At 38.8% G+C, this 11,458-nt stretch overlaps 1 protein-coding gene across 1 annotated transcript in view; it reads right to left on the minus strand.

Annotated features, from left to right (window-relative positions):
* NHLRC2 (NHL repeat containing 2) overlaps positions 1-11,230 on the minus strand; it is a 54,868-nt gene extending 43,638 nt beyond the window's left edge. Inside the window, exons 1-2 of the mRNA XM_014867815.3 lie at positions 11,053-11,230; positions 7,430-7,582 (exon numbers count right to left, since the gene is read on the minus strand). Coding sequence (XP_014723301.3) covers positions 7,430-7,582; positions 11,053-11,230 — 331 coding nt within the window. The remainder of the gene's footprint in view (positions 1-7,429; positions 7,583-11,052) is intronic.
* Between the last annotated feature and the right edge of the window lie 228 nt (positions 11,231-11,458).

The raw sequence follows: 11,458 nt of genomic DNA on the forward strand, positions 1-11,458 counted from the left end.
GAATTAGAAAATTTCTTTGCAGATGATAGTGTATTAGGGAAACCTCACAGAATCAATTATAAAACTAAACCAAATAATAAGAGATTCAAGAAGTAACAATATAAAATTAACACATGGAAATCAATAGCCTTTATACACCTATACAACAATCAGTTGGAGGAGATAATGGTAGACAAAACCTCACAGCCATAAACATATGAAAAGACATTCAATCCCATTCTAAAATGCAATTTATTACTACACTAAGTTACCAGTGCTCACCTCATAGATCAGTAAAAATTAAGTCAACATATTTTACTGGATCAGCAGTGAAAGAGGTACACTCACATACCACTAGTAGGAACGTAAACTAGTACAACCCTCCTGGTGCAAAATTTGGCAACATCTAACAAACAACATAGGCATTTAACTTTGACCCAGCAATCCCACTTCTGGGAATTTATCCTTAAGATATACTACCAGCAATACAAAAATAGATCCACGAGATTATTCATTGTTTGTAACTGCTAAATATTGGAAACAACCTAAAGGCCAATATATAAGATAGGAGAGTGGCTCAATAAATTATGGTACACACACACACAAGGAGTACCACGCAGCTATTAAAAATAATCAGGAAGTTCTCTATGAATTGATATGGGGTGAATGCCAGGACAAATTTTTTAGGGGAAAAAAGCAAAGTGCACAAAAATGCCTATAGTATGCCACATTTTTTGGAAAAAAGAAAACAAGAAGAGGAGGAAATAAAACAATTAAAAGAATGGAAGGTAGGAACAGGTGGAAGAGATGGGTGGATGGAACCATACTTTCTGTATAGTTCTGACTTTCAGGACCACATTAAAATTTTACATACTCAAAAACAAATAAAATCAACAAAAATGGGAGGGATAAAAATACAAACAAAAATGAACCTAGCTATACTTCAAATGAATAACATAACTTCATTGGGGGGAGGTGAGAGGGACTAGTCTAAGTAATTTTTGAATTAGTTGAGAGGGACTAGAAGCAAAGACACCCCAGAAACAATGAGCACATCTAGTGCCCAGATGTGGTTTCTCAAAACCATTCCCAACACTCAAAGGAATCAGAACTCCCTGGAGAAATGGCCAATTCAGGGATGGTGCTGGGAAAGCACAAGATGAACCTGGAACTATTTTGTTGTGACAAGTAAGGAAGTGCTCAAAGAATGAAAAGGACACGTCAAAAGGCCACAAGTGATAGCCTGAAAGGGATCCCATTAGTCAAATAGGAACGGTGCAAACATCAAAAGAAATAATGACAGTGATGATTTATAAGCCAATGAATTAAATAAGTATCCATGAACCAAGTCCATGTATATTTTATATATGTATTATACATACACACAATATATATCATATTACATCAAAAAATATTTATTTTCCTTCTGATCAATATACCCCAACACTTCCTTGAAGAAGTGATAAATGAGGTGAGATCTGAATGATGAGAAAGTATTAACTAGGTGAAGAGAGCAATGAAGGAGATTCCAGGGAGAGAAAACAATGCATGCAAAAGAGGGTGCATGAAAGAGAGAGAGACTGAAGAAGGTAAGTGACAAAGCCCAGAGAACAAAGCGGGGCAGGGGACAAAATGAGATACACAGATAGGGTCAGCTTTCTAAGTACACTAAGGATTTAGATCTTTATCCTTAAGAGCAATGGAAGTCATATGGAGAACGAAGTGTAAGTCTCAAAGATACTTCAAACTAAACTCATGACCTTCCCCTCCAACTTTGTCCTTTCTACAGTGTTTCCTCTGAGTGAATGGCACTATCACCTGTCTGATTATAAGGGCCAGAAACCTACCTAGGATATTTCTCTAACAACCAACAAGCCCTCTCTCATCACTCATATTTAATCCATGACCAAGTCCTGTTGATCTTATCATCTATAACTAGTTTCAAGCTATTACTATCATGTTTCACAGGGAACACAGTAATAGCCTTGTCACAGATCTTACATCCTTCTTCTCTACTAATTAGTTGCCACCCTAGAGTTGGACTGATCTTTTAAAAAACACAAATCTGATCATGTCACCCTCTTGCAGAAATCCCCTGTTCTTTGTATAACAGCCAAATCTCACCTCACAGCATGTTCTCCACATCCTTCTTCCCCTCGCTGAGGGTGTTGCAGCAACCTGGAATTCCTTCAGTTCCTCAAGAGTTTCATTATTCCTCTTGCTTTAAGGCCTTGACAGTTCCCTTGACCTAGAATGTTCTCATCCTTTCTCACCTAGTAAAGCCATACTTGTCTTTCAGATCTCAAGCTCAATTTTCACTCTTAAGAAAGCTTTCTTTAATTCCTCCAGATGAGGGTAAACCCCATTATTTATTTTCACAGCACATAGCACCCTGTAATTTTCCTTCTTAGGACTAATCAGAAATTATAAAAATATTTGTGTGATTATTTGATTATAAGTTTTCCCCCATTAGACTGTAATTCCTATTAATTATTCAGGGACCATGCATGTTTTATTATTCACCAGTACAGTATCTAGTAGATAGCAGGAAATAAAAGACTGAATAGATAGGACACAAATACTGAAGAACTTACATATTTGTATGATATATAAACCATATCATACTGTCTAAAACAGAATATCTATATTGACGTCCATACAAAGACAACCGCCAAAAATGATGCCTCCTATTTTCTCAGTGTCAAGAACCTTTAAGTATACAGAGATTTTTCTTAAAATATTTTGCTTTTTCTATTAATTGTACACAATAAAAAGCAGAGTGTAAAAGATTCTTCCCTTTATGAATCTTTTGCCTACACAAGGATCAAAACTACTCCATTTAAAATTAAAAATGGAAGGAAGAAAAGGAAGAGAGAGGGAGAAGGAAGGAGGAGACAGAGCAAGAAGGGAGGGACTGAAGGAAGAAGACACCATATAAAAAGAATAACTACTTCTGAAACAGTAGTAATAAAATGACTTTATGAAATCATTTTAAAAGCTTCAAAGGTCTTATTTTTCAGAGGCATAAATATGTAGATTCAACTGTACTAGATCACAATTGTGTATAGTAATATACACAACATTTTTATATATATAATATAGGATACAGCAGAAGGTAGAGTTTAATCACAGGCACTATAATAACCTAGTTAAATGCAGCCTGAAAATATTTGAGGAGTTTCAGATGTCACAAAAACTGTAAACTGAGACATTTTGAGATCTAAAAGACAAGCATGACTTTGCAAGCGAGAAACGATGAGAAGGATCATCCCAGGCAGAAGGAACTCCGGCCTTTAAAGGGGAACAACACTACTGAGGAACTGAAGGCAGGCGAGGGGGGCTAGAGCACCCTGAGGGAAGCAGACAAAGGTATGGAAAAGAAGGGTGTGGAGAGGCAGGATTTTAGGTTTCATACTGAGAGTAACGGAAATGTGAAATGAAAGCATCAGAATCATGAACACTAAATTGAAGCAGAGGTCAGAAACAAATTTGAAAATTTTTTACTTTTAAAAATTGTCCACATTAAACACCCGGAAAGTTTGCCATAAATTGGTAAATATTTTCATCACATTTTAACTATTTAAGAACAGAGAATAATAAATATGTGGACTGCTGAACAAAGAAAATATAAAGTGTGTGCATAAAAGAGTTAACATAGCAGGCCTGACTGCTATGCTTTCAAAGGCCTGCTCACAAGGCCGGCGCCGGCCTGGATTTTGGGAGGTTCCCACCATTCCCAGAACTGGCAAGAGTGGCTCACGGTGCCTAAACTGTTTATACAAATTAGCTGGTTTCTGCTGCACACCTGCTTTACTTTTGGGAGTCTGAAATTTTGGTACACGACAACGGATAGAAGCTGCCTGTGTGGCAAGCCCCTAATAAAAACCTTGGGGACTGAGTCTCTAACTAGCTTCCCTGGTTGGCAACATCTCAAATGTGTTTTTTACAACTCCTTGCTGGGGGGATTCAGCCCGTCTTTTGTGACTCCACTGAGAGAGGACTCTGGAAGCTTATGCCTGGTCTCCCCTTGACTTAGCCCCATGAGTCTTTTCCCTTTGTTGATTCCGCTTTGTATCCTTTTGCTGTAAGAAACTACAGCCATAAGTACAAACAACTACATGTTGAATCCTATGAGTCCTCTGAAAGAATTACCAAAGCAAAGCTAGGGGGTTGGGGGAGTGGGGAGGGGGGTGGGAACCTGACACAGAGTGAAATTATATACTGACTCATTTAAAGGTCCCACTATGAAGTTAGAAGGATATTCTTCTAATTTTTAATAAAGTATAAAATAGAAAAAGTGCAAACAGAGAGAATACTAGCATTTATTCAGTAGCATTATGGCATTTAGGTTTTTAAAAGTCTGATTTATTTATACATTAACATACACCTTGCAATCACAGTTTAAAATATGCCAAGTTTTCCTAATAGATGTTTTCTATTAAAACAAGCGTGCTTTTCTTTAGCTAACGGCCACTGTGCTAAATTTGGGTATTATATAATAATATAACATTAATGTATCCAGCATAAACACGTAAGAATATTTAGAAACCCTCAAGTAGAAAAGGAAAAAACCCCACAAAGGTACCTGTCAGTTTACTATAAACATACGCTAAATTATTATGAATTAATAACAACCTTATGGAACAGCTACATTCTTAACAAATGTTTGAAGATCAGAAGCATTCATTCTGTGAAGTATCTTTTTACTTTTTGCTTTTGACTCTCTGGCATTTGTAATTTGTCTTAGCTATTGTGAAAGTGATACTGGTCACCAAAAGCTGATTTTAGAGTCTGTTTTCAAGAGGAACGAGACTGGGTATTAAAATGGGCCTCTTTCAGAGTGTTTCTGAAGTAAAAAGCACTTCCTCACTCAGCTGCGCATGTCTGGCTTACTGATAAAATGAACTGAGTATTACATGAAATTTAACCCATGCTGCTGAATGTCACTTCAAGAACATACATAGCATTGCTGCAAATATGTTCAGAAACATATCAGATAATGAGACAAGATGCTTAGCTGCAAGAAAGCAAATGCATTTAGTGACAGCTTATTGAACTTTCATGTGATAATCTGAGCATGCCTTTTGTGAATGTGAACTGAACTTATCTTCTAAGCAATACAAAAACCTTTTATTTCTAAGTTACTAGTATTTTCATAGAGTAGCATATTACTGAAGTAATGTTTCTTTGACATTAAAATGTTGACACCACTTACAAAGCATTTTACTTTTCAGAATTGTATTTGTATACAAAAATAATTTTTATTTTTTGTCACAATGTGCTATAAAAATGATGTTTCCAGTAAACTAATAAAGAGATTATAAGGATCCATTCTAAGAAGTCACTGAATTTGCTTCAGGTATAGGGTTAAGCAGTTAAGTTGACCAAATAGTCTTCTAGGGGTGATCTTAAGTAAGGAAATAGTTAACTTTGGGATTCTTAACCCAGTCTGTAGTGCCTTTCTAAAACGCAAATTTTATTATGTCATCCTTCTGTTCAACAAACACATCAAAAACAACCTTAAACATCTCTGTATTGTCAATAGAAGACGCCTAAATGATTGAGACTGTTATACAAAGCCCTTTGCAACGTGCTCAGAACCTAAGCTACCTTCCTCTCCTTCACCTTCCCCAGGAGCTCCCACAGTCTCACCACACCTTTCACTTCTCCCAAGAAACCCACTCTTCCATGGTTCCCTGCTTGTTTACCTGTTGCTTCCTCAGCCAGGAGTGCCACCCCCCCCCAGCCCCATTTTCATTTTCAGCTGCATTCCTGCTCATTTTTCAAATGCAGCTTAATTGTCTCCTTCTCTGAGAAATATTTTCCAATGCTTCTGGGCAAAGAGAGTTACTCCTTTCCTCAGGTTCCAGAATGCTTTTTATTCAACTCTGTTACATGATTCCTCAGCAGAGCACCCTGCACATAACACATGTTCCATAAATGCCTTTATTTACATGGGCTTGAACAAGACCCACAGGCATCCAAAACCTAGAAGATAATGAGATACTCGCATTTCTTACATCAATACAGATGATTTAGCTACTTGGGAATATTTGAGGTCTTGATAAGTCTCACTGACAATTTCAAGATACAATCTATTACAATTTAAAAGCATCTGAACTTTCACTTGCACAGAAGATTTTACCTATCACTCCTTTTTTATACTAAGCATTAAGATATCCTTCATTTTTGCACAGTCCTGCGCCATATAGCAATGTTTCAGCCCACCAGAGACTGCATACGTGAAGGTGGTCCCATAAGATTAGTACCACACAGCCTAGGTGTGTAGCAGACTGTACCATCTAGGTTTGTGTAAGTGCACTCTATGATGTTTGCACAACGATGAAATCGCCTAATGATGCATTTCTCAGAATATATCCCTGCTGTTAAGCAACGCATGACTGTACACGTATACTCTATTCTCATCTTCACTCTCATAAGATCAGTGCCCCTCTCTCCTTTTCATCCACTCCAACAGCAGAGCTTCAAGTAATTTAAACTTAATTAAGTGGAACCTTTAATTAGCTTCATTTACCCCCATCCTCTCTTTAGAAAAAAGATCTGAAAAAAATTCAAACTTCTAAAGCAAATACTAAGTATAATCTCTCACAACTTCAGAATTTGTAATGTCATAAAGAAGGATTTCCTGGATTTTCTAAACACTAACCTTTAGAAATCTTTTGTGTGTGCGTGTGTGTGTGTGTGTGTGTGTATGAGGAAGACTGTCCCTGAGTTAACATCTGTTGCCAATCTTCCTCTTTTGGCTTGAGGAAGACTGGCCCTGAGCTAACAGCTGTGCCAATCTTCCTTTATTTTGTATGTGGGACGCCACCACAGCACAGCTTGATGAGTAGTGTGTAGGTCTGCACCCAGGATCCAAATCCCCAAACCCCTGAAGCAGAGTGCGTGAACTTAACCACTATGCCACCAGGCTGGCCCCAATATAAATCATTTTTTAATAAAGCAGAGTGAAAGAAAACGTATCTGCTATAACATTTTGCATTGCATTGTAGTTCACGTCATCTGAAATTAAAGGAAGCCTAATCACACTTCCTAACAAGAATTTTAAACCTTAAATCACATTGAGAAGAGTATAGAATTAGAGACACATGTTTCATTTTTTCACAGAACACATTTAGGTAAGGCTGGATACACAAAATGACCTTTTAAAAATACTTGATCATGAAAATAGTAAATTATGTCCTTATCCTAGAGGAAAAACCATATGCTAAATGCTGGTTCTTTAGGAAGGCAAACCACTATCACTAAGCTTAACTCTTCACGAAAAGGCACATGGAGTCCTTAATTCATAGATTAGAAATTACTTTTAGAATCATTAAGTTGTGCCAAATGGTCATTCTCCTATGAACAAATGAGTCAGAATGAGTCAGCGACTCTTCCAGTGCCTATGCCAGGACAGTGTGTTAGCAACCAATTAAGGGGCAGATACCTTTATCAGAGTATGTGTGTTCCAATGCATGAAGATCAGGCAACAGGTGAATACAGTTTATGCAGCAGTAGGAGAAGAAATCAAAGACGACCACTTTTCCAGACAGATCCTTATAGACAGAAATAGGTTCTTCTGTGTTCAACCATTCTAATCCTGAAATTTACACAAAATTATCATGATTAAAGGAAAAGATAAAGATAATTGATCTAAAACTTTCCACTAAAATGTGAACCATTGTGATTTCTAAGGACAGGATGGGGAGGGGAGGAAGGAGTGGGGGGGGAAGAGGATGGGAAAGGTGCGATTATGAGGCAGTCTGCAAATACAGCAAGGAAAAGCTACTAATTCTTTCTGAAATAGTATAATTGTGTGTGAAAGGAAGTAGAATCAACACATTTAGGTAAAAACCAGAGGAAAGATAACATATTAAGAGGACACAATTAGGTACAAACGGGCTATTGAGAACTGACAAATAAAAATGGCAAGCAATAGGATATATTGGAGTATATGAGGAAGCCATTTGGTATAAACCTAATTCGGCCTGACTTTTTTTTTTTTCCTCCAAAAGGGCCTGACTGGCTATTGAGCACGCATTGCATATCTGCTTAGACATTTCCTTTGGCCAGAACAAAGGCCCTTGAGATAAAGATGCAACTTCCCCCCGACGTTAGCATTTTTCTTTAGGCTAGGAACTGATTGCTGCACTCACCTCCCAGCTCACCTGTGACCACCCAGCTGGAGACAACAGACTGCCACCCTGCTGTGTTCACAGAGACAGAAGACATACCTGCTATTTCCATCAATCGCTGTGCCTACAGAGCAGTCTCGCGACTATTGTAAAAGGGACATTTCAATCCTATGTGAAACATCCTCTTTGAGGGTATATAACCACCCTTATACCCCGACTTCTTTGGAGTGCTCTGTTCCTTTGTGGAAAGACTCTCCCGGGTTATAATCCTCAGATTTAAGCTCAGAATAAACTCACCCAAATTTTCATTTATAGATTGGATATGGATTATTTTCGTCGACAGAACGAAAGTCAACCTTAAGAACAGCAAGGGATGACTAAACATCAAAAAGGAGTAAAATATACAAAATGCCTAGGCTAATTTCCGAAGAGCCAAAATGCTATGGATTTGAATGAGATCTTAAACACAAAACATTTTAAATGCAAGTTAAGCAAAATATGTTATTATTATAAATTTCATGGAAGCAACATCAATACCCATGAAAAGCACGTTCCCGTCCCTCCAAAAAAAGAAAAATAGAACCTCATTCACCTGTACTTTTGAAAATCAGAGTTTATCATTACTTAACCATGATTTACAATTTTAACTATGCACTGTGAAGAAACATTTTGTTATAAACTAATCGTAAAAGTACAGCATCTCTATTTACTCAATTAAGAAAACAAAAATAATGAGTTTGTTGCTGCTAAGTAAATAAATGCAGCTACGAAAACTATTAATTATATCTTGAAGCAGGTATTTGTAAATATTTTATAGAAACTGAAAGCCAAAGTTAGCTGGAACAAGTAAATAACAGTGAAGGACTAACAATAGTAACTAGAGTTACTCGATTATAACATACTAAAAAAACCCAAAAAACAAAAAACCTCAAATTAAGCTAGTATTTCTGCCAATTAGTCCAACCTAGTGAGGTTTTAGAGTATAGTGAACTCTTAATTATCCATTTTAATAAAGTGTTAATTGTATACCAGATCAAATAACTATACAAAACTTTAAACTAGTTAATGTATATTTTATATTCTAATTGCAAAATATTTATGAATCTGTCCTTTAAATTTTTTTCTGTAAATAGTCAAGAGTGACTTGGATTGCGGGGTAGGGAAACTATTATTACATGTCAGTTATTGTGCTTGGTGCTTATTGGGCTTAGTAATAATAATAAATTTTATAACAATAATTACAATGAATATAATTTTTTAAAAAGCTGTTAACATTCACTGAGCTCTCCTATGAACTAAGAACTTTAAATATATTATTTGTAATCAACATAATAAACTCGAAAGGTAAATACTGGTTCCATTTTATAAGTGAGATAAGTAAGGCCTGGAGAAGTCAAGTGACTTGCTCAAAATCACATAGTTAACAAACGGAATAAGTGGGATTTAATCCCAGGTCTGTCTGAATCCATCCATTATACCACACTGCTTCCCATAAACGTGTGTTTCTCTTAGGAAATGAACAAAGCCTACTGTTTTTGAGATAGACTTATGTCTATGACTTCTTGATTACAGTTTACTGATAGAGAATCCAAGAAAAAACTCATTTGTAGTATTCTGTCCTCGATAATCAGGTCCAGCAGAAAATCTGACTACGTCAAATCTGAAGCCTGAATATTTATTACATTATTTACAAGTCACAGAGGTCAAATCTCATGGTAATAAAATACACGCACTGTAAATATAAACAAGACTAGAAAATAAAAACACTGGCCCTAATCCTAGCTGGTGGCCTGCTCGTTTAAAACAGTGGACTACATAACTAACTTATTCCCAAATTTGTAAAAAATATGCATATATGTATATAATCTTTTCAAGTTTCTTTGATGGGCTAAGCATTCATGCGTCCAATTCTTTTGTAAGAATTCCACAGGACTTCAAATCCAGTATAGGATTAGTAACAAAAAATAAACACTTTTCAAGGAGGGAGCAAAAGGCTTGAAAAGACACACAAGACTCTCGTCAGAGGCAAGGTTCTGATATGCCTCCCATGAAATACTGAACCCTGCCTGCCACATCCAACCAATTAACTATACATGTGGTTTCAGTGTCATGCCAGGAGACAGGCCAACACCACCAGGCAAAACAATGCCAGTCCCAACCAAGAAGGTAAAGTACCGTTTCATTTATCATAGCAAGATGTGCTTGACAAATAGCACTGCTGGGAATGTCAGTTCCCTCATGTTCCAAACACTCGCAGGGCCAGGATCCGAACCTTGGAGATGGGACATAATTGATTCTGATTTTAAAACTTAGAAGTTTCAGGACTCTGAACGGAGAAGTCTGGCTCAGCTGAAAAACCGGCCAATCTGGGGTCTGTAAAATCCGACTCTGATAGATATTAGTTGTGAGGCCCTGGGCAAGTCACTTAACCTCCCAGTGCCTCAGTTTCCTCAAATGTAAAATAGGACTAAGAAGAGCACCACGATGGGTTACAGGGAGGATAAATGAGATAATACCCCCTAAGTGTTCAGAAGCGTGTGTGGCCCATAAAAAGTGATCAATAAATGTCAGCTGGGTTGATGCAGAAAGATGATGAAGACGACGATGCTGAGCATCCAGAGTGAAAGGACAGGGTGGCATGGACCTTTCAATCATCGCCAACCGGGGCCGGGTAAACAGTCACGGAATGTCTGCTTGGTTAACAGGACAGGGCTCGGGATACAGAGACGAACGTGCAGGTGCCCGCCCTCCCACACCCGCCGTCGCAGCTGCTTCGGGACACCGGGAAGACACCTGGGAACTGCAGAGCCGCGAGCCGAGGCCCAGGCGGGCCGCAGTGCCTAGCCCTGGGGCGGCGGCGCCACCCCGCCTCGCCCCCCGCCCCGAGGAAGGGGAGGATCCGTGAGGGCTGCCCACCCCAAAGCCAGCCCCTCACCTTCCGGAAACTCGGGCACTAACAAGTCCTGCTCCCAGCCGTCCACCTTCTGCAGATACTGGTAGACCAGGCTGTCCTTCTCCTCCTGGGTGACGGCGTCGAGCAGGGCGTACTCCAGCGAGGTCTGAGCCGGGAGCAGGCCCGAAAGGCTGCAGCCCCGGGGGCCGGGGGCCGCCATGTTCTCTCCGGACCGTCCAGAGGCGGCCGCCGGGCCGCGGGAGAGGCTCGTTCCGGGAGAGAGGACGCGTTTACTGTCCTTCGGTTTCAAAACGGCACATTCACCGCACGCTCCACCAGCCTCACTCCACACTAACGACACTTCTTACTTTTTAAGCATGCATTCAAGTGCTAAAGTACAAGTCGTCGCAACTCCCCGGGCACGTAAACTACCGTCCCAAACCACCCC

Source organism: Equus asinus, chromosome 2 (genome assembly GCF_041296235.1).
Source record: "Equus asinus isolate D_3611 breed Donkey chromosome 2, EquAss-T2T_v2, whole genome shotgun sequence".
NCBI classification, from domain to species: Eukaryota; Metazoa; Chordata; class Mammalia; order Perissodactyla; family Equidae; genus Equus; species Equus asinus.